At 52.6% G+C, this 26,001-nt stretch overlaps 1 protein-coding gene across 1 annotated transcript in view; it reads right to left on the reverse strand.

Moving 5' to 3' along the window:
• LOC141048877 (atrial natriuretic peptide receptor 1-like) overlaps positions 1–26,001 on the reverse strand; it is a 43,035-nt gene that overhangs the window by 14,096 nt on the left and 2,938 nt on the right. Inside the window, exons 5-11 of the mRNA XM_073544966.1 lie at positions 24,626–24,712; positions 24,167–24,307; positions 23,966–24,087; positions 23,347–23,485; positions 22,817–22,865; positions 21,528–21,629; positions 13,941–14,060 (exon numbers count right to left, since the gene is read on the reverse strand). Coding sequence (XP_073401067.1) covers positions 13,941–14,060; positions 21,528–21,629; positions 22,817–22,865; positions 23,347–23,485; positions 23,966–24,087; positions 24,167–24,307; positions 24,626–24,712 — 760 coding nt within the window. The remainder of the gene's footprint in view (positions 1–13,940; positions 14,061–21,527; positions 21,630–22,816; positions 22,866–23,346; positions 23,486–23,965; positions 24,088–24,166; positions 24,308–24,625; positions 24,713–26,001) is intronic.

The following is a 26,001-nucleotide window of genomic DNA, read 5'->3' on the forward strand; positions in this document are numbered from 1 at the left end:
GACGATGCCGGAGGAGCCGGGCACCGACGGACGCTAGTGTAGGTGAGGAAGGCTCAGTGGCGTGTAGCCTGCCACAATCTGGAGCTGACTAACCCAACATACTGTCACCATTCGTAATATCCGAGGGAAGGGGTTTCATAATAAGTCAGACACCAGTCCATGCATCCATCACCATACACACACAGCATAATATGCTACACTAGCGCATGGCCGAGCCGCCATGCAGGCTTTTTATAGCCATGCGCTTCCGGGACCTTCCAGTACTATAGGAAGGACCAATCAGATCCGACATAGGACCTTCACATGTGACCCCTGCTCTCCACTGAGAGGACAAGTTGCGGGCATGCCCAGTCGCACGGCGCGAGGACTTAGCCTCTAGAGCAGTTCCCTGCAAAGCAGGTTGCGTTATCATTGCTGCACCAGAGGTGGCAGCAACATCCAGGCTCACAGAACGAGTCTGCAGGGAATGCCTGGTTCGCCGAGATTGCTGAGCAGGAGTCCGAGCGGTCGGAGGAGAATGGGAGACCGCAGGATGTCTGGCTCTGGATTCCTGCAGTGCAGTGCCAGGAATCCGACGCCTAACATTACCCCCCCTCCCAGGGCCCCCCCCTGCTGAGCCTCACTGCGCTCAAAGGCCGCGATCAGGAGCGGTGCGTGAATATTTTCCACCGGCTCCCAGGTCCGAGCCTCGGGCCCATGACCCTTCCAGTCCACCAAATAAAATTTTTTGCCACGGACAAACCTGCGCCCCACGATGGCGTTAACCTCAAACTCATCAGACGATAAGTCTGATGACCCGGCAGATGACTCAGAAAACCGGACCATGTGAACTGGTTTGAGGAGGGACACATGGAACACGTCCGAAATGGCCAAATGTGGAGGTAGAGCCAGGCGGTAGACCACCGAGCTAAGTCGCTCGAGGACCTTGAATGGTCCAATGTATCGCGGTGCGAACTTGGGAGACTCAACCCGCAGTTTAATGTTTCGGGTGGAGAGCCATACCATGTCGCCAGGGGAGAAGCTTGGCGCAGGCCGCCGATGCATGTCGGCGGACGCCCTCATCCTTTCTTTAGATGCCCGGATAGCATCCTGAGTGCGATCCCAAATGTCCCGGGCCTCCACTGCCCAGTCTGCCACCCTGGAGTCAGTGGAGGACACTGGCATCGGGACAGGGACACGTGGATGTTGGCCATAGTTTAGGAGAAAGGGCGTCTGACCAGTGGAATCAGCCACCGCATTGTTTAGGGCAAATTCTGCCCAAGGTAGCAAGGATGCCCAGTCATCCTGCCTGGCAGAGACAAAATGTCGTAAATAGGTGACCAAGGTCTGATTGGCTCTCTCGACCAAGCCATTCGTCTCGGGATGGTAAGCGGAGGATAGATTTAGCTCGATGCTGAGTAAACTGCAGAGCTCCCTCCAAAACCGAGACGCAAACTGGGGACCACGGTCACTCACGATTTTGTCCGGCATGCCATGTAGACGGAATACGTGTTTAATGAACAAGGTGGCCAGACCTCGAGCGGAAGGCAGGCGTGCGAGTGGCACCAGATGCACCATTTTGGAAAAATGGTCGGTGACCACCCAGATGACCGTACTGCCACCAGACTTGGGCAGGCCAACTATGAAGTCCATGCCAACCATCTCCCATGGTCTATCCGCCACTGGCAGGGGAAACAACAGCCCCGCCGGCCTCTGTCTAGAGGGTCTGTTCCGAGCACACGAAACACATGCCTGCACGTACTCCTTGACATCTCGAGCCATATGTGGCCACCAATATGACCTTGCCAGGAGTTCGGCGGTCCGTTTTTTACCAAAATGGCCACCCACTCTGGAGGCATGTGCCCAGGCGAGGACCTCCGGCCGTAGCTGAGGAGGCACCAAGGTCTTGCCCGGTGGTACCGACTCGAGCGCAACTGGAGCCACGGTCGTAAAACTCTCCGGCGGGAGAATTAACCGAGGCTCAGCTTCTCCTTCCTCCGCTGAGACCACTGAACGTGAGAGAGCATCCGCACGGACGTTCTTCTCTCCAGAGAGGTAGTGGAGGGTGAAGCGGAATCGTGAGAAGAAGAGCGACCACCTGGCCTGACGGGAATTCAGGCGTTGGGCCGTCTGTAGATAGACCAGGTTTTTATGGTCCGTATATACCAGAAAGGGAAACCGGGCTCCCTCCAGGAGATGTCTCCATTCAGAAAAAGCCAACTTCATGGCTAGCAGCTCCCTGTCGCCGATGGAGTAATTTTTCTCCGCCGGTGAGAAGGTCTTGGAATAGAAGAAGCAGGGGTGCTTCCGACCTTGAGCATCCTTTTGATAAAGGACTGCTCCTGCACCGACGGAAGAAGCGTCTACCTCAAGGATAAACGGCTTATCCACATCGGGACGGTGTAATATGGGAGCGCCAGCAAAATGTGATTTTATAGCCGAGAAGGCCTTGGAGACGTGTTCTGACCAAGCATTGGGGTTAGCTCCTTTCTTGGTGAGAGCAACCAAAGGAGCCACCAGTGTGGAAAAGTGTGGTATGAACTGGCGGTAGTAATTCACGAACCCCAAAAAGCGCTGCACCGCTTTGAGGGAATGGGGTTCCTGCCAGTCCATAACCGCTTGTAGTTTGGCCGGATCCATGGCCAGCCCCTGGGCCGAGATGATATAGCCCAGGAACGGCAAGGACTCCTGCTCAAACTGGCACTTCTCCAGCTTGGCAAATAACGAGTTCGCCCGCAGACGGTCAAAGACACTGCAGACGTCTCTCCGGTGGGTGGTCAAATCTGGCGAAAAGATGAGTATGTCATCCAGATAGACCACCACCGAGGTAGAGAGCATGTCGCGGAAGACGTCGTTGACAAAATCTTGGAAGACAGCTGGGGCATTACAAAGGCCAAAGGGCATAACCAGGTATTCGTAATGGCCATCCCTGGTATTAAAAGCTGTCTTCCATTCGTCTCCTTCGCGAATGCGGATCAGGTTGTATGCACCCCGCAGATCTAGTTTAGTAAAGATCCGGGCCCCCCGCAACCTGTCAAATAACTCCGAGATCAACGGTAGGGGGTATTTGTTTTTAACCGTGATAGCATTGAGACTTAGGTAGTCGATGCAGGGGCGTAGCTCTCCGTTCTTCTTCTGTACGAAGAAGAACCCGGCACCAGCCGGTGACACCGATTTTCTGATGAAACCCCTAGCCAGGTTCTCCCGGATATACTGGGACATAGCCTCCGTCTCAGGGAGTGATAAAGGGTAAACACAGCCTCGGGGAGGCTCTGTGCCTGGCAGGAGATCAATCGGGCAATCATAGGAACGGTGCGGTGGGAGCGTCTCCGCAGACTTCTTAGAGAAGACGTCCGCGTAATGGTGGTAGGGTTTGGGGAGCGAGGAGAGATCCGCAGGCACTTCTGTGGAAGCCACCTGAATGCTGCCCCTCAGGCACCTTCCCTCACAGTCCTTGCCCCAGCCCAGTATCCTCCCTGAAGCCCAGTCAATATGCGGGGAGTGGCAACGAAGCCAGGGAACTCCGAGGAGCACCTGATCGATGCCATTGGGCATAATTAGCAGGGACAGAGTCTCCCGATGTGAGGGTGAAATAGAGAGTCCGAGTGGGGCTGTCTGATGGGTCAACTGAGATGGTAACGGTGCCCCATTTACCACCCTGATGGTCAGAGGTTGGGGGAGTATCACCAGAGGGATAGCGTGTCTCTGGGCAAAAGTCGAGGACATAAAGTTCCCCTCGGCCCCGGAATCCAGGGTGACCTCTGCCTCCCAGGAGGAGGACCCACTATCTAATGTACCCCGGAACACCGGTTTGGGTGAAAAGGGTCCCACCTTGGATTGCCCACCACCTACGGCCACTGAACGTGGTCGTCTTTTCGGCCGCTGAGGGCATGTGCCAGCCGAGTGGCCCAACTGTCGGCACTGATAACAGCGCACAGAGGTTCGCATCGGACGCAACTTAGTGCCGGTGCGAGACACCTCCATAGGCTCAGAGGAGAGGTGCTCCTGTGCGGGAAATTTCAGTGGCTCAGAAAAGGTGGGAGCCAAATTAACCCTACGTTTGGATTGCGCTCGTTCCAACCCGCGCTCCGTGTAGCGGAGATCAATGCGGGTGGAAACGGCGATCAACTCCTCCAAACTGGTGGGAATCTCCCTAGTAGCTAGAGCATCTTTTACGTGCTCAGCCAGGCCTCTCCAAAACACCGGGACCAACACTTTGTCCGGCCACTCTAACTCGGAAGCCAGTGTCCGAAACTGGACAGCATGATGGCTAACCGAAAGTGACCCTTGTGTTAAAGATAACAGTTGGAGAGCCGTATCGTGGGTGACCCGTGGTCCCAAGAAGACTTGCTTCAGAGCCGCGAGGAACTGAGCAGCCCCCTGTACCACGGGATCACCACGTTCCCACAATGGCGTGGCCCACTGTAATGCCCGGCCAGACAACAGAGAGACAATAAATCCCACCTTAGCACGCTCCGTAGGGAACCGTGCAGCCAGCAACTCCAGCTGGATGGAGCACTGACTAACGAATCCCCTACAGGAGGCACTATCACCCGAAAACTTATCGGGGAGCGGGAGGCGAGACATTGTCGGCAGGGGCAAAAGTGTGGGCGCACGTGAGACAGCCTCAGCGACTGTCTGAGCAGCAGCTAGCGCAGCATTCGCAGCTGAGTTGGTGCTCTCAATAGCCGCCAACCTGCTCTCCAGCTGCCGAATGTAGCGCTGCAGCTGCTGCACGTCTGCCATTGCCAGCCAGACCCTGGCGCTAGTGTAATGTTAGGGTCGGCGGAACGCACCAGATATAAATAATGGAAGGCGCGTTCGCCGCCCGGGGTCCACCGTGCGGTAGATGACAAGACCGCTGCTGGACAATGGCAGATACGCTAGAAGTGCGAAACAGCGCTCGGGTTAACGTCACCCGAGAGCCTGAGAGCGGACTCTGTTTAGTCACAGAGACGCCAAAGTATGAACTAGACGTAAAGGCTGAACCTGTTAGCTGCACAGGTCAGCCGGCGTGTGGCGTCGCAGCTGCGAACACCAAAAGCTGCTACTACTGCAGCGCGGCCGTAACTGAAGCCGCTAAGCGACGATGCCGGAGGAGCCGGGCACCGACGGACGCTAGTGTAGGTGAGGAAGGCTCAGTGGCGTGTAGCCTGCCACAATCTGGAGCTGACTAACCCAACATACTGTCACCATTCGTAATATCCGAGGGAAGGGGTTTCATAATAAGTCAGACACCAGTCCATGCATCCATCACCATACACACACAGCATAATATGCTACACTAGCGCATGGCCGAGCCGCCATGCAGGCTTTTTATAGCCATGCGCTTCCGGGACCTTCCAGTACTATAGGAAGGACCAATCAGATCCGACATAGGACCTTCACATGTGACCCCTGCTCTCCACTGAGAGGACAAGTTGCGGGCATGCCCAGTCGCACGGCGCGAGGACTTAGCCTCTAGAGCAGTTCCCTGCAAAGCAGGTTGCGTTATCATTGCTGCACCAGAGGTGGCAGCAACATCCAGGCTCACAGAACGAGTCTGCGGGGAATGCCTGGTTCGCCGAGATTGCTGAGCAGGAGTCCAAGCGGTCGGAGGAGAATGGGAGACCGCAGGATGTCTGGCTCTGGATTCCTGCAGTGCAGTGCCAGGAATCCGACGCCTAACATTCAGGACTCTTTGGATACCCACTGGGCCCCTGTATGAAGGAACACGTTGAAGTCATCAAGAATTGTCTCCAATCAACCCCAGATCTCGATTTACAAGAAGTTAGGATCGTCTGTTACCATGAATCCGGATTAGAGGGCATCATGCCCTTGGTAGCTGAATACATGATACCACTGATGCACACAGGTATAAAGCCCCTGGATGAGGTAATACCCCCAACTGCCCCGAAGGATGAGGCAGTGACACATGACAAAGAAGAAGAAGGGCCGAAGCTGAAATACAAACCCTTCACTCCGGTACAAATTGATGCTATTGTTAACGAGTTACCTGACCCGGACAAATTTCCCATGCAGTATGTAAGGAAACTGGAACAGACTAGGAGCATCTACGGGGCTACATGGTCTGATCTATCAGGCATCACCTCAATCAAAGCCTCCGAAAGGAGTTTATCGCTCAACTCACAAAGTGGGCCCAGGATCGTCTCTGTGACGAAGCAGGATCAATACAGGATATACAACAAGAATCTGGTGAAGCTGTGGAGAAATACGCTGCCAGACTGACTATGCAGTTTGAAGACTTGGGTTATTCAACTCATGTGAAGACGCAGGCAGCCTTGTTGGTCCATGCTTTTATTGATGGTCTGGAAGATCCACTGAAGGATAAGGTCATGAAGCTTCGTCCCGAATTACCTGATGGTCCCCTAAAACAGGCCCTCACTGTTGTGAAGAGTTATCAGAAAATGCTTCAAAGGGAAGAAAAAGAAGCAGAGAAGGAAGCACAGAAGGACAAAGGCAAGAAGAAACCAGCCATGTATATGGCAGAAGCCTCAGAAGTACCTGTTATGGTGTATCAGGCTCGGGATCGGTATGGATCACCACGCTTGAGGCCGAGAGGGTCCCAGGGCCAAAACTACAGGGACAGACCAGTTCGTGATGACCAAGGGAGACCTCTGTGTTGGGAGTGTGCCAGCCCTGGTCATATGAGAAGAAGTTGTCCTCGCAGGGGGCACCCTCAGAGACCTCTTCCTCCTCCACACTCATGAAGTTCAGGCCAACCGGTGCCCACTTTTCCCGCCACCTGTACTTCCTCGTCTTGTGGTACAGTGACCCTGGAAGTGGACAATCAACCTCTCAAGTTCTTAGTGGACACTGGGGCGGCCACCTCTGTTATCTCGTCATCTCAGCTGCCTCCTACAGTCTCCCTGTCTTCAGATTTCCTCACATGTATTGGAGTTGAAGGTCAACAAACCTCATCACCACTCACTGTTCCCGTCCCAGCTGGCCCATTCTCTGGTGTCTTTGCCAAATTTCTGGTGTCTGAAACCTGCCCCGTTAACCTTCTAGGAGCTGACCTCCTTCAAAGGCTTCACGCTACCATCATCTTCGGTGATCAAGGGATGGAATTGCAATTACAAGATCCTGCCTCACAACAAGGCACTGAAGATCGTTGTGTCCTTAAGGCTTTCCCTCTGATGATGATGACTCTGCAAACGACACCTTCCCCGGATTTGCCCAATCTACCTACCACTCTGTGGTCAACTGGACCTGAGGATGTGGGTCTGCTCAAAGTGCCTCCAGTAAAAGTCCACCTCAAACCTGGGCACCCATACCCCAGACTACCTCAGTATCCGCTTAAGGCTGCCCAAGAGCGGAGCCTTGGAGTTCAGATTACCTCCCTCTTACATTCTGGAGTGCTAATCAGATGTGTTTCACCCTGTAACACACCCCTGTTTCCAGTGAAGAAGAAGACAGCTCCTGGAGACCCTCCGAAGTACAGACTTGTACAGGACCTCAGAGCAGTCAATTCAGCCACCATCTTGGAAACTCCTGTGGTACCCAACCCAAACACCTTGCTTTCTCAAGTGCCTACTTCAGCAACACTCTTCACCGTTATTGACCTGGCTAATGCTTTCTTCAGTGTTCCGCTTCATGAAGACTCACAGTTTTTATTTGCCTTCACGTTTCAAGGATCTCAGCTGACCTGGACCAGGACACCACAGGGTGCCCAGAACTCCCCTAACCAGTTCACTCATGCTATGAAGATGACCCTGGATCCGTGGGTGTTACAGAATCTTCATGTCACGCTTCTCCAGTATGTTGATGACCTACTCCTCTGTGGAACTGAAGAGAATCTGTTTGCTGCTTCTGAGTCCTTGCTCCTTTTTCTTCATTCTGCCAACTGCAAAGTCTCAAAGGCCAAGGTCCAGTGGTGCAAAGAGAAAGTCGTCTTCCTCGGACACTGCATCTCTCAAGGCTCGAGACACCTCAACGAGGACAGAAAACATGCAATCGAGGATATCCCTTATCCAAAGACATACTCTGCTATGCAGTCTTTCTTAGGACTCATTACCTACTGCAGACAGTGGATTCCGGATGCTTCAAGACTCATGCAACCTTTGTATGATTGCCTCAAGACTGGAGGACCGGACTGGGATCATGCTGAAAATCCGTATATCTATGCTCAGCAAAAGGACTGTTTCCTGGCTCTCAAGGAAGCTGTTGTCAGCGCCCCTGCTCTGGGTCTCCCTGACTACACTCAGCCGTTTCATCTCTTTGTTTCAGAATCTGAAGGACATGCCTCTGGTGTGCTGGCACAGAAACATGCTGATCGTTTCCATCCTCTGGCCTACTACTCAGCCAGGCTAGACCCTGTTGCCAGAACTGCTCCTTCCTGCCTCAAGGCTGTGCATGCAGCCCATGTTCTTCTGGATAAGTCTGCTGACATAGCACTTGGTCATGACTTGGTCATTCAAGCTGGACATGGTCTCTCTGCTGTCCTCCAACAAACATCTCCTAAGCATCTAACGAGCCAAAGACATCTCAGACTTCAGTGCTCTCTACTTCTGCCCTCCAACATCACCTTCCAGAAATGTACTACCATCAGCCCAGCCACTTTGCTTCCACATTCTAGGGGGGAGTTCCCTGACGGGTATAAGGATTTACCAGACGGGAGGTCACCTGATGACCCGCATGACTGTGTAAAAGCACTGGAACAAGAAGCCTCTGCACCACAAAATGTGGTAACTCAAGAACTTCTCAACCCTGATTTGCAACTATGGACTGATGGATCTCGATTTGCAGACTCTTATGGCAAGTTCCACACTGGATATGCGGTCACCATTGAAACAGAAGTCCTTCTGGCTGAAGCCTTGCCACCTCACCTTTCGGCTCAAGAAGCCGAACTTGTGGCCCTACAACAAGCATGTTATCTAGCAGAAGGGAAGACGGCCAATGTCTACACTGACTCAAGATACAGCTATGGAATCTGTCACGATTTTGGATTCCTGTGGAAGTCCCGAGGGTTCATTACGGCTACAGGAACCCCTGTTAAACATGCACTAAGGATTAAAGCCCTGATGAAGGCATTGGAGCTACCTGTACAAATTGCGGTAATCAAGGTCAAAGCTCACGGGAAAGTCAATTCGAAGGAGACTAGAGGAAACCATTTAGCAGATCAAGCTGCCAAAGCTGCTGCCATAAAGAGTGTCTCAGCAAGGTGGGAAGAAGAAGAAACAGCACCAGAAAAACCCTGTTGGGAGGGCACTGATACACCTGTGATGCCTGTGCTTACCAGAGCACAAACAAGAGAACAGGCAACCAAAGAAGCTACCCAAGCCGAAGAAGAACGAGACTTTGAGAAGTCCGAAGCCCGAAGAAAGAAGAGGGAGTTGATAGAAGACATGGAAATGGAATACCCTGCCACCGGATCTGTCTGGAAGCCAGCCCGACCACCTGAAGAGAGATTGTGGGAAGAACAAAAGTTGACCTCTAAAGAAGAAAAGAAGCAGTGGGAAGCTGCAGGAGCCATTCATGGGAATCGTAGTTCTGCCGGACAATACCAATTTCCTAGACTCTATAAGGTGGATGGGAAACCCTGTCTACCCAAAAGAATGTATCCAGCCGTTGCAGCATGGGCTCATGGATCAACTCATCGAGGAAAGAACCAAGCTCTGGCCTGTATCAAGAAGCTCTACTGGGCCCCAGGAATCTCTACCACTGTCACAGCCTACTCAAGAGCCTGCCCAGTCTGTGCCATCTGTAACCCAACAGCCACCGCCAAGGTTCCACTTCAGCATCTTGCCAAACCAGACTACCCTTGGCAGAGAATCCAGGTTGATCATATTCAGATGCCCAAGTCAGGAAAGTATGAGTACGTCCTACTCATATGGATATGTTCTCAGGATGGCCCGAAGCCTACTCAGTGACCAACATGACTGCCAAAACTACAGCTAAGAAGCTCATCACTGAAATTTCGTGCAGATTTGGAATTCCCGAAGTTGTTGAATCAGATCAAGGCCCAGCCTTCACTGCCGATGTCTACGAGGAATTGTGGCACATGTTAGGGACAGATTTGGGTCTGCACACCCCCTTTCACCCCTCCAGTTCAGCCAAAGTTGAGAGAATGAACTCCACAATTAAGACCCAGTTGCTTAAAATGAGCCAGGACCACCCACTCCCATGGCCAGATTTGCTCCCCGTGGTCCTATACCATATCAGACACACCCCACAGGGAAAACACGGCCTGACTCCCTTTGAGATTCTTTTTGGTGCTCCACCTAAAATAGGAGACATTAGGCCACAAGAGTTGTCTGAGACAAATGATAAAGTTGTACAATTTGTGATTGCATTGTCTAAGGAACTGTCTAACACCCACTCTACAGTTTCTGCTTCTCTTCCAGAATCCACAGGTCACGTGGTCCATGACTTTGTGCCAGGAGACCTGGTGTATGTGAAAAAGTTTGTGCGCAGAGATTGTCTCCAGCCGAGATTTGAAGGACCCCACACGGTGATCCTGGTCACCCCCACTGCAGTAAAACTTGAAGGAAAGAGCACCTGGATTCATGCTTCACACTGTAAAAGAGACCGAACCAGTGTTTAGTCACAGTAGTGACTGAAGGGAAATGTTGCTGTTGTTTTTGACCTTGGGACTGGGGGCCATCCTCGCCCCTACCTCTTCGGCCCCTATTGTAAATAAGAATTCTGGTCCCTTTATTCTCTGGGTAAACCTGACAGCCCCGGTGAATATCTGGCGATTTGATTTCTGTGATGTAGTCAAGTGCCTTGAGACTGAACGGGTGGTAGAGGGGATCATCCAGTTCTATATGTGTGTTACCAGACAAGACAACAATAATTGTCATTATTGGACAGATGCTGCCTGGAGTACGGGGAATGATTGGGGATATAAACCTAGCGAAGCCATGTTCCCCAAGGATGGGACGGGTAGGAGTCTTCGTGAGAGAATGCATCTAACAGCCCTTCTGCAACCATTTAGGGGCTGTAAATGGGGTAGAAGCTGTCACCCCCTTCTCCTAAATCTTGAAAGCCCTCAATCTGCTGATCTGCAGACGTTCGTACTAGGAAGGCATTATAATTATGTATTTGGTGCTGGACCTTATGCGTATTTAGGCCATATACGGCTTCAGGATATTAGCTTCAGACCAACCAAGGCCCCCGATACCAGTACACCTAAAATAGGCCCAGGTGAGCGTTTGCAAAATGTAGTTAATGAAGTGATCCCCATTCCAGGTCTCAGTTGGCAAGAGGTTTTCTCCATAGAAACACAAACAGCCCCAAGGAAAAATTTGTGGTTAGAATGGGTGAGGTACAATGTAAAAGTCCAGAATATCTCTGTAGGATGTATTGCTTGTGCTGCTGCGAATACACACCTATACACACATGCATTGCTTTTCCCTGGTGACAACACCACTGCCTGTGTCATGAATTTGTTGAAAGGTTTGAAGCCCACTGATTGCCCAGATTACGTCCCACTAATTCATAAGGAACCCAAACTAAAGGTCCCAGGAGAAGTAACTGTATTAGCTGACAATTACACCTGCTATAATTCCCACGACACCACAGGTACACCAGTAGGGATCTTCGAGACAGGTTTCTGCAAAGAGAATAGTTCTCTAGATACTGACTTGTTAATCAAACATACACAATATATGTATGACATTTATTGGTTATGTGGAGATGGTAAGCTCCGCCCTAGGTTGCCAAATGCCTGGACAGGCCAATGCACCCTTGTTAAACTAGCTATGCAGTTCAAGATTCTACCCTGGGATCCAAAGATACCTGATGAACCTACCAGGAAAAGGAGAAGCCTCGATCAGCTCCATATGAGTTATGAAGAAGATCCACTAATATATTGATGCTATTGGAGTGCCAAGGGGGGTGCCTGACCAATTTAAAGCCCAGAACCAGATCTATGCTGGCTTTGCTTCTATAATCCCACAGGTGCAGATTAATAAAAATGTTGAATGGATCAATTACATATATTACAGTGAACAAAGGTTTGTCAATTTCAGCCAAGATGCCTTCCAAGGTATAGTTGAAGAATTGGGCCCTAACACTAGAATGACAGTCCAAAATCGACTAGCCCTTGATATGATATTAGCTGAGAAAGGAGGAGTTTGTGGGATGGTGGGAGAGGAGTGTTGTACCTATATCCCTCAGAACTCTGGAGTGAATGGAAAAACCATGATAGCCCTTAAAAAGATAACTGGGTTAGCAGCAGAATTGAAAACTAATGCTGGAGTAGACACATCTTTCTTTTCCGGCTGGTTGGGTGGACTCAAGGGATTCCTTCAACAAGCTTGTATAGTACTGATTGCCCTCCTTGTAATTGGATCGATAACTCTTTGTTGTGTTATTCCCTTGTATAAAAAGGTTATTGCCAAAGCAACTCCGACTGGCACCTTCCTCAATCAAGAAGTAGACCCACCAGAGTACGATGGTACTGATCTAGGGGAGATCCCTAAGTATATTCCCCTCAAGAGAGTAGACAAAACCCCCCATTCTCAGATGATGTTAAGAGACAGTTTAGGGACAGCGGGAGAACTCCATGTGAGGTTAGTGAAGGGTTCAGCTGCCTGGAGGCCTCTCGCTAGGGGAGAGCTTCTGAGGTGTCTGGATGAAGAAATCCACCTCCCCTTTTCCCATCGCATGGACAGTCTCGAAGGATCTTTCATTAAGGGAAAAACTTGGTGTTTAGGGGGGATTGTCAAGGTGAAAATATATTTTCTTATATAACTTTTATACTTTTATACTGTGAAACAATAAGTTTTTCCTAATTGCTTGCTAATGCAAATGTAACTGTATTAAAGATGGCTGCCAGTGTTCACTTTCACTTAAATTCAGTGTCTAAAGAGTTAAGTTAAGTTTCATTTCTCCTAAAAAAAGATAACTCAGGAATGTGAAGAAGAAGTAACCATCGGGAGACGTTTTGACGAATCAGAGAGAGACTGGACACTAGATGTATACTGCATAAACCCCGCCTAATGCACGCCTTCCCCTAACACTCAATATAGTATTGTGTATTTGTAAATAAAGCCAGTTGTTGTACTGCTCCTGACAGGTGTGGATGCGGGACATTAGCTAAGACTGAATCAGCTGCGTGTCTGAGTCATTCTTAATTGGTACCAGATGTTTTGCGCTCGCACAATGATTTGGAATGACTGGTGGATGAGGATTTATTGTCGTTTACGACCCCGACATCACCAGGGGATATCGGCTGTTCATGGCCACGGGAACTACACTAGAGGATATCGGCTGTTCATGGCCAGGGGAACTACACATCACCAGGGGATATCAGCTGTTCATGGCCAGGGGAACTACGCATCACCAGGGGATATCGGCTGTTCATGGCCACGGGAACTACACTAGAGGATATCGGCTGTTCATGGCCAGGGGAACTACACATCACCAGGGGATATCAGCTGTTCATGGCCAGGGGAACTACGCATCACCAGGGGATATCGGCTGTTCATGGCCGGGGGAACAATGATTCACCAGGGGATATTGGCTGTTCATGGGGGGTGTCGAGGAGCTGATAATTAAATGGTATAGTCTCTGTAACTCTATAGTGAACATGTTTTTACTTATGGAAATATTGGATGGGACCTTGTACAAATGTAAAAAATTATACTACTTTTGTAGAGATACCATGTGCCATTGTTGAGAAATCTGACATTGAAGCCATATGCAAATCAGTCTGTGCACTGAGGGCGTGTCAGTGAACTTGGAAGAATGGCTACTAGTGCATTGACACGCCCACGTGCACTTCCATCCTGATTTGCATGTGGCTTCTATGTCAGATTTCTCATGACAGGTACATGGGATCAATACAAACAAGGTGACATTTTTCCATCTATGTTTATGAGCAAATAAGCAACGTCAGATAGACGAGAAAGAAATAAAGAGCTTAAGCAGATACGCAGAATATACCAAAAGCCTAATCCCTTAACCTGCACCCACGACATCCAGTAATGAGGCCTGAGAGATAGCTCACGTACCAGGTTCATCATCATATCCACCGGGCTGACTCTGTTTGGATTCATCTTCTCCAGACTCTTCTTAACCTGCTCGAACGGCGGCCGCAGCATCGGATTGTGAGTCCAGCACTTCTGTATCAGCTGCAGAAAAGAGAGAAGACTGATTGAGTGAAGACGTCATTTCTCACATGTGTGATCTGATAAATGCGAGGCTGCACCCTGTACCTTCCATGGGAGACCCTGCGGGTTCCTGCCAGGTGATGATAGGTTCCCTCCATCCTTCACCACCAGAGCATTTAGCACTTTACAGTTTTGTGACAATTTCTACAACATTGTCTCAACAATCCACCAGACTATTGATAAACTGTTTCCGTCTGGCCACAGTTTTGGGAAACTTCATCCACATGATTGTACTGTGGCCTCAGACAATATCTTTGCGTGTGGAAATGTTACATTACTACAGATCTCTCTTGTATGACCACTGCTGAATGTTGCTGCTGGTGGCACCTGCGCCCTGCTGCTCTGTTCTCAGTCGTGCACCTGCGCCCTGCTGCTCTGTTCCCAGTCGTGCACCTGCGCCCTGCTGCTCTGTTCCCAGTCGTGCACCTGCGTCCTGCTGCTCTGTTCCCAGTCGTGCACCGGCGTCCTGCTGCGCTGTTCTCAGTCGTGCACCTGCGCCCTGCTGCTCTGTTCTCAGTCGTGCACCTGCGTCCTGCTGCTCTGTTCCCAGTCGTGCACCTGCGCCCTGCTGCTCTGTTCCCAGTCGTGCACCTGCGTCCTGCTGCTCTGTTCCCAGTCGTGCACCTGCGTCCTGCTGCTCTGTTCCCAGTCGTGCACCTGCGTCCTGCTGCTCTGTTCCCAGTCGTGCACCTGCGTCCTGCTGCTCTGTTCTCAGTCGTGCACCTGTGCCCTGCTGCTCTGTTCTCAGTCGTGCACCTGCGCCCTGCTGCTCTGTTCCCAGTCGTGCACCTGCGTCCTGCTGCTCTGTTCTCAGTCGTGCACCTGCGCCCTGCTGCTCTGTTCCCAGTCGTGCACCTGCGTCCTGCTGCTCTGTTCCCAGTCGTGCACCTGCGCCCTGCTGCTCTGTTCTCAGTCGTGCACCTGTGCCCTGCTGCTCTGTTCTCAGTCGTGCACCTGCGCCCTGCTGCTCTGTTCCCAGTCGTGCACCTGCGCCCTGCTGCTCTGTTCCCAGTCGTGCACCTGCGCCCTGCTGCTCTGTTCCCAGTCGTGCACCTGCGCCCTGCTGCTCTGTTCCCAGTCGTGCACCTGCGTCCTGCTGCTCTGTTCCCAGTCGTGCACCTGCGCCCTGCTGCTCTGTTCTCAGTTGTGCACCTGAGCCCTGCTGCTCTGTTCTCAGTCGTGCACCTGCGCCCTGCTGCTCTGTTCTCAGTCGTGCACCTGCGCCCCGCTGCTCTGTTCTCAGTCGTGCACCTGCGCCCCGCTGCTCTGTTCTCAGTCGTGCACCTGCGCCCTGCTGCTCTGTTCTCAGTCGTGCACCTGCGCCCTGCTGCTCTGTTCTCAGTCGTGCACCTGCGCCCTGCTGCTCTGTTCTCAGTCGTGCACCTGCGCCCTGCTGCTCTGTTCTCAGTCGTGCATCTGCGCCCTGCTGCTCTGTTCTCAGTCGTGCACCTGCGCCCTGCTGCTCTGTTCCCAGTCGTGCACCTGCGTCCTGCTGCTCTGTTCCCAGTCGTGCACCTGCGTCCTGCTGCTCTGTTCCCAGTCGTGCACCTGCGTCCTGCTGCTCTGTTCCCAGTCGTGCACCTGCGTCCTGCTGCTCTGTTCCCAGTCGTGCACCTGCGTCCTGCTGCTCTGTTCCCATTCGTGCACCTGCGCCCTGCTGCTCTGTTCCCAGTCGTGCACCTGCGCCCTGCTGCTCTGTTCTCAGTCGTGCACCTGCGCCCTGCTGCTCTGTTCCCAGTCGTGCACCTGCGCCCTGCTGCTCTGTTCCCAGTCGTGCACCTGCGTCCTGCTGCTCTGTTCCCAGTCGTGCACCTGCGTCCTGCTGCTCTGTTCTCAGTCGTGCACCTGCGCCCTGCTGCTCTGTTCTCAGTCGTGCACCTGCGTCCTGCTGCTCTGTTCCCAGTCGTGCACCTGCGCCCTGCTGCTCTGTTCCCAGTCGTGCACCTGCGCCCTGCTGCTCTGTTCCCAGTCGTGCACCTGCGTCCTGCTGCTCTGTTCCCAGTCGTGCACCTGCGCCCTGCTGCTCTGTTCTCAGTCGTGCACCTGCGCCCTGCTGCTCTGTTCTCAGTCGTGCACCTGCGTCCTGCTGCTCTGTTCCCAGTCGTGCACCTGCGCCCTGCTGCTCTGTTCCCAGTCGTGCACCTGCGCCCTGCTGCTCTGTTCCCAGTCGTGCACCTGCGTCCTGCTGCTCTGTTCCCAGTCGTGCACCTGCGTCCTGCTGCTCTGTTCTCAGTCGTGCACCTGCGCCCTGCTGCTCTGTTCTGTCGTGCACCTGCGCCCTGCTGCTCTGTTCCCAGTCGTGCACCTGCGCCCTGCTGCTCTGTTCCCAGTCGTGCACCTGCGCCCTGCTGCTCTGTTCCCAGTCGTGCACCTGCGCCCTGCTGCTCTGTTCCCAGTCGTGCACCTGCGTCCTGCTGCTCTGTTCCCAGTCGTGCACCTGCGCCCTGCTGCTCTGTTCTCAGTTGTGCACCTGAGCCCTGCTGCTCTGTTCTCAGTCGTGCACCTGCACCCTGCTGCTCTGTTCTCAGTCGTGCACCTGCACCCCGCTGCTCTGTTCTCAGTTGTGCACCTGCGCCCCGCTGCTCTGTTCTCAGTCGTGCACCTGCGCCCTGCTGCTCTGTTCTCAGTCGTGCACCTGCGCCCTGCTGCTCTGTTCTCAGTCGTGCACCTGCGCCCTGCTGCTCTGTTCTCAGTCGTGCACCTGCGCCCTGCTGCTCTGTTCTCAGTCGTGCATCTGCGCCCTGCTGCTCTGTTCTCAGTCGTGCACCTGCGCCCTGCTGCTCTGTTCCCAGTCGTGCACCTGCGTCCTGCTGCTCTGTTCCCAGTCGTGCACCTGCGTCCTGCTGCTCTGTTCCCAGTCGTGCACCTGCGTCCTGCTGCTCTGTTCCCAGTCGTGCACCTGCGTCCTGCTGCTCTGTTCTCAGTCGTGCACCTGCGCCCTGCTGCTCTTCTTCTCAGTCGTGCACCTGCGCCCTGCTGCTCTGTTCTCAGTCGTGCACCTGCGTCCTGCTGCTCTGTTCTCAGTTGTGCACCTGCGTCCTGCTGCTCTGTTCTCAGTCGTGCACCTGTGCCCTGCTGCTCTGTTCCCAGTCGTGCACCTGCGCCCTGCTGCTCTGTTCCCAGTAGTGCACCTGTGTCCTGCTGCTCTGTTCCCAGTCGTGCACCTGCTGCTCTGTTCTCAGTCGTGCACCTGCGTCCTGCTGCTCTGTTCTCAGTCGTGCACCTGCGCCCTGCTGCTCTGTTCTCAGTCGTGCACCTGCGCCCTGCTGCTCTGTTCTCAGTCGTGCACCCGCGTCCTGCTGCTCTGTTCTCAGTTGTGCACCTGCGTCCTGCTGCTCTGTTCCCAGTCGTGCACCTGTGCCCTGCTGCTCTGTTCCCAGTCGTGCACCTGCGTCCGGCTGCTCTTCCCAGTCGTGCACCTGCGTCCTGCTGCTCTGTTCTCAGTCATGCACCTGCGTCCTGCTGCTCTGTTCCCAGTCGTGCACCTGCTGCTCTGTTCTCAGTCGTGCACCTGTGCCCTGCTGCTCTGTTCCCAGTCGTGCACCTGCGTCCGGCTGCTCTGTTCCCAGTCGTGCACCTGCGTCCTGCTGCTCTGTTCCCAGTCATGCACCTGTGTCCTGCTGCTCTGTTCCCAGTCGTGCACCTGCTGCTCTGTTCTCAGTCGTGCACCTGCGTCCTGCTGCTCTGTTCTCAGTCGTGCACCTCCGCCCTGCTGCTCTGTTCTCAGTCGTGCACCTGCGCCCTGCTGCTCCGTTCTCAGTCGTGCACCTGCGCCCTGCTGCTCTGTTCTCAGTCGCGCACCTGCGGCCTGCTGCTCTGTTTTCAGTCGTGCACCTGCGCCCTGCTGCTCTGTTCTCAGTTGTGCACCTGAGCCCTGCTGCTCTGTTCTCAGTCGTGCACCTGCACCCTGCTGCTGTTTTCAGTTGTGCACCAGAGCCCTGCTGCTCTGTTCTCAGTCGTGCACCTGCACCCTGCTGCTCTGTTCTCAGTCGTGCACCTGAGCCCTGCTGCTCTGTTCTCAGTTGTGCACCTGAGCCCTGCTGCTCTGTTCTCAGTCGTGCACCTGAGCCCTGCTGCTCTGTTCTCAGTCGTGCACCTGAGCCCTGCTGCTCTGTTCTCAGTCGTGCACCTGCACCCTGCTGCTCTGTTCTCAGTCGTGCTCCTGCACCCTGCTGCTCTGTTCTCAGTCGTGCTCCTGCGCCCTGCTGCTCTGTTCTCAGTCATGCACCTGCGCCCTGCTGCTCAGTTCTCAGTCGTGCACCTGCGTCCTGCTGCTCTGTTCTCAGTCGTGCGCCTGCGGCCTGCTGCTCTGTTCTCAGTCGTGCACCTGCGCCCGGCTGCTCTGTTCTCAGTCCTGCTCCTGCTGCTCTGTTCTCAGTTGTGCACCTGCACTTTGCTGCTCTGTTTCCAGTCGTGCTCCTGCGCCCTGCTGCTCTGTTCCCAGTCGTGCTCCTGCGCCCAGCTGCTCTGTTCTCAGTCGTGCACCTGCACTTCGCTGCTCTGTTGCCATTCGTGCTCCTGCGTCCTGCTGCTCTGTTCTCAGTCGTGCACCTGCACTTCGCTGCTCTGTTTCCAGTCATGCTCCTGTGCCCTGCTGCTCTGTTCTCAGTCGTGCACCTGCACTTCGCTGCTCTGTTCCCATTCATGCTCCTGCGTCCTGCTGCTCTGTTCTCAGTCGTGCACCTGCACTTCGCTGCTCTGTTCTCAGTCGTGCTCCTGCGCCCTGCTGCTCTGTTTCCAGTCGTGCTCCTGCGCCCTGCTGCTCTGTTCCCAGTCGTGCTCCTGCGCCCTGCTGCTCTGTTTCCAGTCGTGCTCCTGCGCCCTGCTGCTCTGTTCCCAGTCGTGCTCCAGCGCCCTGCTGCTCTGTTCCCAGTCGTGCTCCTGTGCCCTGCTGCTGTGTTCTCAGTCGTGCACCTGCGCCCTGCTGCTCTGTTCCCAGTCGTGCTCCTGCGTCCCAAGGCTCTTGTGTAAGTCGGCATCAGGGCCATAGCCTTAGACAGAGCAGGGCACCAGCTATCAGCCGCTCCGTCCAGCTCTCTGGTGGTCTTATGGAGAGGGTCCCGTACAGTCCTCCATTATGACAATTGGTGGCTCCCAGCGGTAGATCCAATAATCATCATTGCTGCAGTGGATAAATAATAATTTATGGATAATTTATAAATCCCCTTTAATCTTTTCTTGATGAAATGGTGCACCGAGCTGTTATACGGGAGCCTCTGCAGCTTCATATTATGGGATCGTGGAGCCTCCACGTCCACCATACGGCTCTGTGCACACAGTCCTACATTATGCATTAGGCTTGGTTCACACAGTGCAGTTTTTCATGTTTCATCTGCACGGTGTGACCATCTGGGGTATTCTGTGCCGTGACTGATGCAGCTGATAATATTCTGGAGTTTTGGAGGTAAATTCCCTTCCTGCAGATCCTGAGATTCCTCCGTCCTGATGTTTGTTCTTCCGGCTCCTGGGTAAACTGCTTCATCTGTAGTGGGACATGCAGGTCGCCCGTTATCGGAATCGCCCGTGTTCGGTGATGTCAGCGCTCATCTCCAGTAAACACGGCGCCGGTGACTCAGGACGGGCGATGACTTCAGGGGAATGAATGAAGCTGCTGCAAATAAACATCTCGTGCGAGGACGTCAGAACGAGGAGCTGCGGTCACAGCAGTGACATGCAAGGAGGCTCCACATGGGGCCACGCGGGACGGAAGGGCCCGAGATCTGGCTGCCCCATAACACACCTTTCTTCACCCCTCCATTGACAGTAATACTCTGGTTTTTGGACCATGGACACGTTTCACCTCCAAGTAGCATACGTGATGGGACGAGCAAGACCCCAAGGGTCCATGGCAGCCGTATGGGTGTGTAAGCCACCCCCCATATAGTGCCACTTTAGGGAGGGATGTGCAGGTTCTTTGGTCACAAAGTGGCACCACACATCCAGAGCTTGGGGTCCCCTGAGATCATACTTGGGGCCAAACCAGGCTACTTTATTTGTGCGGTGTTATGTGGGCACCATATGGCACTGTTATTTGGGCCCTGTATGGTGGTGGTAATGCACTGGCCACCACCCACCCTAAGGCCAGTTGTGCCGCCACATAGGGGAGGACATGATGGGGTCATTCCTCTGACATTGGTATAAGGTTGTTCAGATCGCCGGACCCCAGTGCCGTCATGATCTGCACCCCCTCATTGTTTCCAGCTCCGCACATTGTTCTATGTCTGAGTCTTTCAGATGAATTTACTGAGCAGTAATAGCAGGCACAGTCACTGCCAAGTGTAAGCAATGGAGGGGGAATTCAGAGCCCCCAGAGTTTTGCAGCCCCCTCAATCAGTTGATCCTTGGGGGTGCTGTTTTTGTTGGCCACTACTAAAGGTTAAGTCCTGGTGAATCCCCTAAGGTTATGTGCACATGGTGCAGATTCTGCTGCGGATCCGCAGCAGATTTAGGTGCGTTGTACAGTATAATTGTTTTCAATAGTAAACTGAAAAACGCTGTGCACATGCTGCAGATTTTTCCGCGCGGATTTGCTGCAGGTTACAATCCGCTGTATGTCAATTCTTTGTGCGGATTCCGCTGCGGTTTCACACCTTATCCATTATGAGGTGTGAAACTGCAGGGCAAAACCACAGGACTTTTGTGGCGGCGGGAGCCCCCGCAGCCACAATAAAGCCCCCATTAGACTGACCCCGGAGTAATCCGCCTGGTTGGGGCCCCCGCAGCCACAATAAAGCCCCCATTAGACTGACCCCGGAGTAATCCGCCTGGCTGGGGCCCCCCGCCGCCACAATAAAGCCCCCATTAGACTGACCTCGGAGTAATCCGCCTGGTTGGCGCCCCCGCAGCCACAATAAAGCCCCCATTAGACTGACCCCGGAGTAATCTGCCTGGTTGAGGCCCCCTGCCGCCACAATAAAGCCCCCATTAGACTGACCTCGGAGTAATCTGCCTGGCTGGGGCCCCCGCAGCCACAATAAAGCCCCCATTAGACTGACCCCGGAGTAATCTGCCTGGCTGGGGCCCCCCGCAGCCACAATAAAGCCCCCATTAGACTGGCCCCGGAGTAATCCACCTGGTTGGGGCCCCCGCAGCCACAATAAAGCCCCCATTAGACTGACCCCGGAGTAATCCGCCTGGTTGGGGCCCCCCGCAGCCACAATAAAGCCCCCATTAAACTGACCTCGGAGTAATCCGCCTGGTTGGGGCCCCCCGCAGCCACAATAAAGCCCCCATTAAACTGACCTCGGAGTAATCCGCCTGGTTGGGGCCCCCCGCAGCCACAATAAAGCCCCCATTAGACTGACCCCGGAGTAATCCGCCTGGTTGGGGCCCCCCGCAGCCACAATAAAGCCCCCATTAAACTGACCTCGGAGTAATCCGCCTGGTTGGGGCCCCCCGCAGCCACAATAAAGCCCCCATTAAACTGACCTCGGAGTAATCCGCCTGGTTGGGGCAGTCGTGGTCACTTTTTCCCGCACTCAGGTCTGGTATCTCCGGTCTCCATGTCACGTCTTTCAGGTAAGCGCCCCCCTGGGGAAGAGCGCAGCGTTAGGGCTGGGATACGGCAAGCCTGAAATCACTGATGTACATCTGTAACGCCTCATATACAAACACAGCGACCTGGGATTAACACATAGGTCTGCTTGTTCTACTCCAGAAACGGCGCCCCTCTAGTCTGCAGGATATATTTAGGATTACAGCTGTAAATGGGGCCGAGCTCCAATACCAGATGTAACCAATGGACAGAGACGAAACCTTCCTCACATTCTAACAATCCAGTGTACACGGCGATGATTTATTAATGTCTATGAGGTTCTCATATTTCTGGGGGCTGGCGGCGGATAGGGGAGGCGGGTGGGATAAGTCCCTGTTCACATGGCTGTTTTTAATGGTTCCAGTTGGCACATAAGAAAAAAACTACCAAACTGATACCAAGATGACGCCAAATGGACCGATCCAACAGATCTGCGGAGAGACGGACACTCGGCTTCTAGCCCTGTTTGTTCCGGCTCCGCGTTTCCCGGCGATGTCTGTGTCACCGCTGTGTTCTGCCATGAAATGACGCCATGACAGACATCGCTCCCGTATGATCCGCTCCCGTATGATCCGCTCCCGTAGGTATCGCTGCTCTGACGGCCTATGTTTGGATGGACAGTTGAGTTGTGCAGACTCCATTTTTTTGCACCTATGCCTTGTAGGTAACCTAAAAACCCATTCAGAGGAATGATCCCTGTAAATGAACGCTTTATTCCTGTTCTTCTTTACGCACCCACTAACAAATCCTGAAAATGTCCGTGTGAACAGCGCTGAAAAGATTGGTAGTAACACAACCGAAGACTCATCTGCGCCAGCGCCGTAGGACAAGGCTGATGGCGGCGTCTTTTCACTTGCCCATTTTCAGGATGTGTAATTGGGACAGAGAACATAGGAGCCTGACCCCATAAGGCTGGGGTCTCCACTTCTGTGACTGATAGGGGTCGCAGCTGTCAGACCCCCATATCACATGATCTCCTGTCATGTAGATGCTTTCAGATGTGGGAGATTAGACCTTAGCTGTAATAAGGTGGACTCATCACACTGCTACTCCTGGCAGACTCGGCTCTGCTACATCTGTATCTGCACGCACAGTGACTACAGCACAGTAACCCGCGGCGCCGGTGCGATATACGTCACAAATATAATCATGCACCAAATGTGTCAAAAAACATAAAACTCACCGGGAAGGTGTCACAGCGGCTGGCGATTTCTACTAACACCATGGCGTAACTGAGAAAAGAGCGACAGAAGAAATGACGGGGTGAACTCATCATATAGGGTGCCCTATAGTGCACCTACATTCACACTGCCGACCACGGCCCCGTCCATAAGATGCAGGGCAGCACTGTGTGACTTAAGTGCAGGAAGGACAGTTGCACCATTTGTGTTCTCACCATTTACTTATCACCATAAATAATATGTTCCCGGCGCGGTGCAAGTTGTTACAGATACTAAACGCGTCGAGGTGTTACTGTCCCTGTGACATATATGTGTAAAATGTGATTATTAAAAAATGTTTTTTTTTATTTGTTGGTACGTTTTTGGGAGAAAACTCTCAACTATTCCATTTTTACACCCATAAAGTACTGTCATATAGACATGCATCTGTATGTACCAGCACATGGTGCCTGTAAAGAAGAACATTACTACCACAATGATCGAGCCCATCAGGGGCCATTGACATATATATGAAGCAGTGAGTGTATGTCACCTGTACACGTCGGCGGCGGGGGTCGGCAGGACACAATTGTGGGGGCTGTGGATCACCTCGGGAGCACAGTAGATATGTGGGGGCTTCTTCTCTATCAGTTCTTTATACTCATCCCGTCTATAAACCATCAGACCGTAATCTGCATGAAACAATCCATATATTCAGACATTTCCCTGCCGGACACCCGTCCTCCGTGGTCTCAGTCCATGACTTGGCCTCATTCCTGCCTGCGGAGTATTGAGACTCCTTATTGGCTGTATACATTGGCCAGTAACTTCTGCATTGGGCGCCGCACGTTTGGTCTTTGCCTTTCTACATCGGGAAGTGTTATACACTGCAGTTTTCTATGGAGGGTAAAGGTGTAATGCCGCCTAGCGGCCTTTGGCCAAGGTCGAAAAACATGGATGCTTTCTTCCAAAAACAGCGCCACCACTGTGCACAGGTTGTAAGTGGTATTACAGCTCAGCCTCTTTACTATACAGCTGCAATACTAGACACAACCTGTGGACAGGGATGGCGCTGTTTCTGGAAGCAGCCATATTTCTCTGTGCAGCCGCTTTAAATCCTTGTAACCCTTACTCCTCCTTACGATCATCACAGTTTCCTCCATATTTGTCACCTGAGATCTTGCAGACCCATCGATCGTCTATGACGCAGTTACGTGACGTCAGTCGCCCGTGGTACATTTTATGGTGGTGCAGATAAGCCATTCCACGCGCCACGTCCATGGCAAAGGAAAGTCTGCAAATGGCGGGAAAGCAGAGTTACAGCGTGTGAAGTTCACGATTCTAGCTACTTCTTTTTTCTTGTCGTCACCCACCTGAACCCCCAGTTGAGAGGAACGTCATCGTTCAGCAGGACCTCGGCCAGACTTCCCTTTGGACAGTATTCTGTGACGATGAAGATGTTTCCTTCCACCGTCCCCCCTACGAACTTGCAGATATTCTGGTGATCCAGCTTCCTACGGATTCAATCACATGATGTGAAGATCAATCCACTATTCCCCTCCCCGTCTGTCACTGGTCATACTGCTCCGCTTTGTGCAGAGAGTAGGCTGACATTCCCTGTCCTCCGCAGCTGACTTGTCAGCTTCACTGTGCAGACTGTGGCAGAATCCGCAGAGTCATCTCATTATTATTATTATTAGGGGGCAGGGTTTCAGCTTTTCATGATTTAATATCGCATATGTCAGAATTAAAGGTTAATTTGACAGACAAAAAAAGAAAATCTTCATCGCACATAGCAGAAAGCAGCTCCGATCCTCGCGGGCGGCACATACCGGACGAGCTGCACCTCCTTCCTTACGGTTTTCGTGATGGTGAAATTTTTCTTATAAATCCTCTTGACAGAAACAATTCGTCCATCGCTAGAAGGCAACAGAAGAGAGTTTGTGTTACAGGAGCGGCCTCAGGTCTCGTCTCTGATTAGCGCCTTTCCTCCCATGAAGACAATATGGCCGCCCGTGGTCGGCGGGACACAAAGTGATGATATATTTCTTGCAAAAATTATTTGTGTCTTTTTTAAGTTCAGTTTATATGAAAATTGTTTTACATTGCCCAGAAAAGTGAGCAATGAGCCAGTGTACAGATAGCACAAAGCTGCAAGTGTGGCGCGCGGCTGCTGAACACAGAAACTTTCTGACTTTATTCACAATTTTGCCGCTCACAGCGCAGAAAATCGGATGGAGCTTAGCGGCAGAGACCGGAACGTCCGCGGCCCCAGAGATTGCGAGCGTACACCCTCACTGGTGCAGATCTGGCTTTTGGGGGCGCTAGTGGGTTAGAAATGCGTCACTTTTGCCCGATGATTTCTTGCACTTTACTCCTGGGACTCCGGCTTATGACCGGTGCATGAAATGGTGGTTTATAGGGATAGCCCAAGCTTAGGAGAGGATCACTGTCGGACCACCGCCACCCCCACTGATCAGCTGCGGCTGGGGGTGACGGCTGTCAAATCTCGATGATCTGATATGGATATTAGCATCTGGGTTTCATTAAAGTTTCTGCACCGTTTGGCTTTTTCAGGCTTTTTTGTTTCCCTGCTTCTGATGGCTGCAGATTGAATTAACTGACAATCTGCCAGTGAGCTCGTTCGTAATTGTATTCTTTTGCTGTGAACTCCTCTGTGCTGATTTATGACCACAGATCACATCAATTCATCTGATCATAAATCTACTGAGAGGAGCTGAATAAAAGGCAGGTAAAAGAGTTACAAGCGCTCTGTGAGAAGAGCTCTCTGACAGATACTCAGTCTACTGATTCTGCAGCCAACAATAGAGGCTGCAGAAGACTTAGGTGAAAATGTTTGATTAAATCCAAATGCAAAAGTGATTTTTATCTACAAAAAACATGTACTGAAATAAAAACCAAATGACCGACGGGCGTCCGCACCCCTAAGGCTATGTGCACACGTAGTTGGAAGTCCAGCGGATTTTTCCGCCCAGATTTTGAAAAATCCGCAGGTCAAAATACCTGCAGTTTACCTGCGGATTAGCCTGCGGTTTAGCCCTGCGGTCACACCTCTACAATGGTGAAGGTGTGAAACCGCAGCGGAATCCGCACAAAGAATTGACATGCTGCGGATTGTAACCTGCAGCAAATCCGCGCGGAAAAATCCGCAGCATGTGCACAGCGTTTTTGGTATTACCACTGAAAA

Source organism: Dendrobates tinctorius, unplaced genomic scaffold, assembly GCF_039654945.1.
Source record: "Dendrobates tinctorius isolate UK_male_01 unplaced genomic scaffold, ASM3965494v1 ptg000138l, whole genome shotgun sequence".
Classification (NCBI taxonomy): domain Eukaryota; kingdom Metazoa; phylum Chordata; class Amphibia; order Anura; family Dendrobatidae; genus Dendrobates; species Dendrobates tinctorius.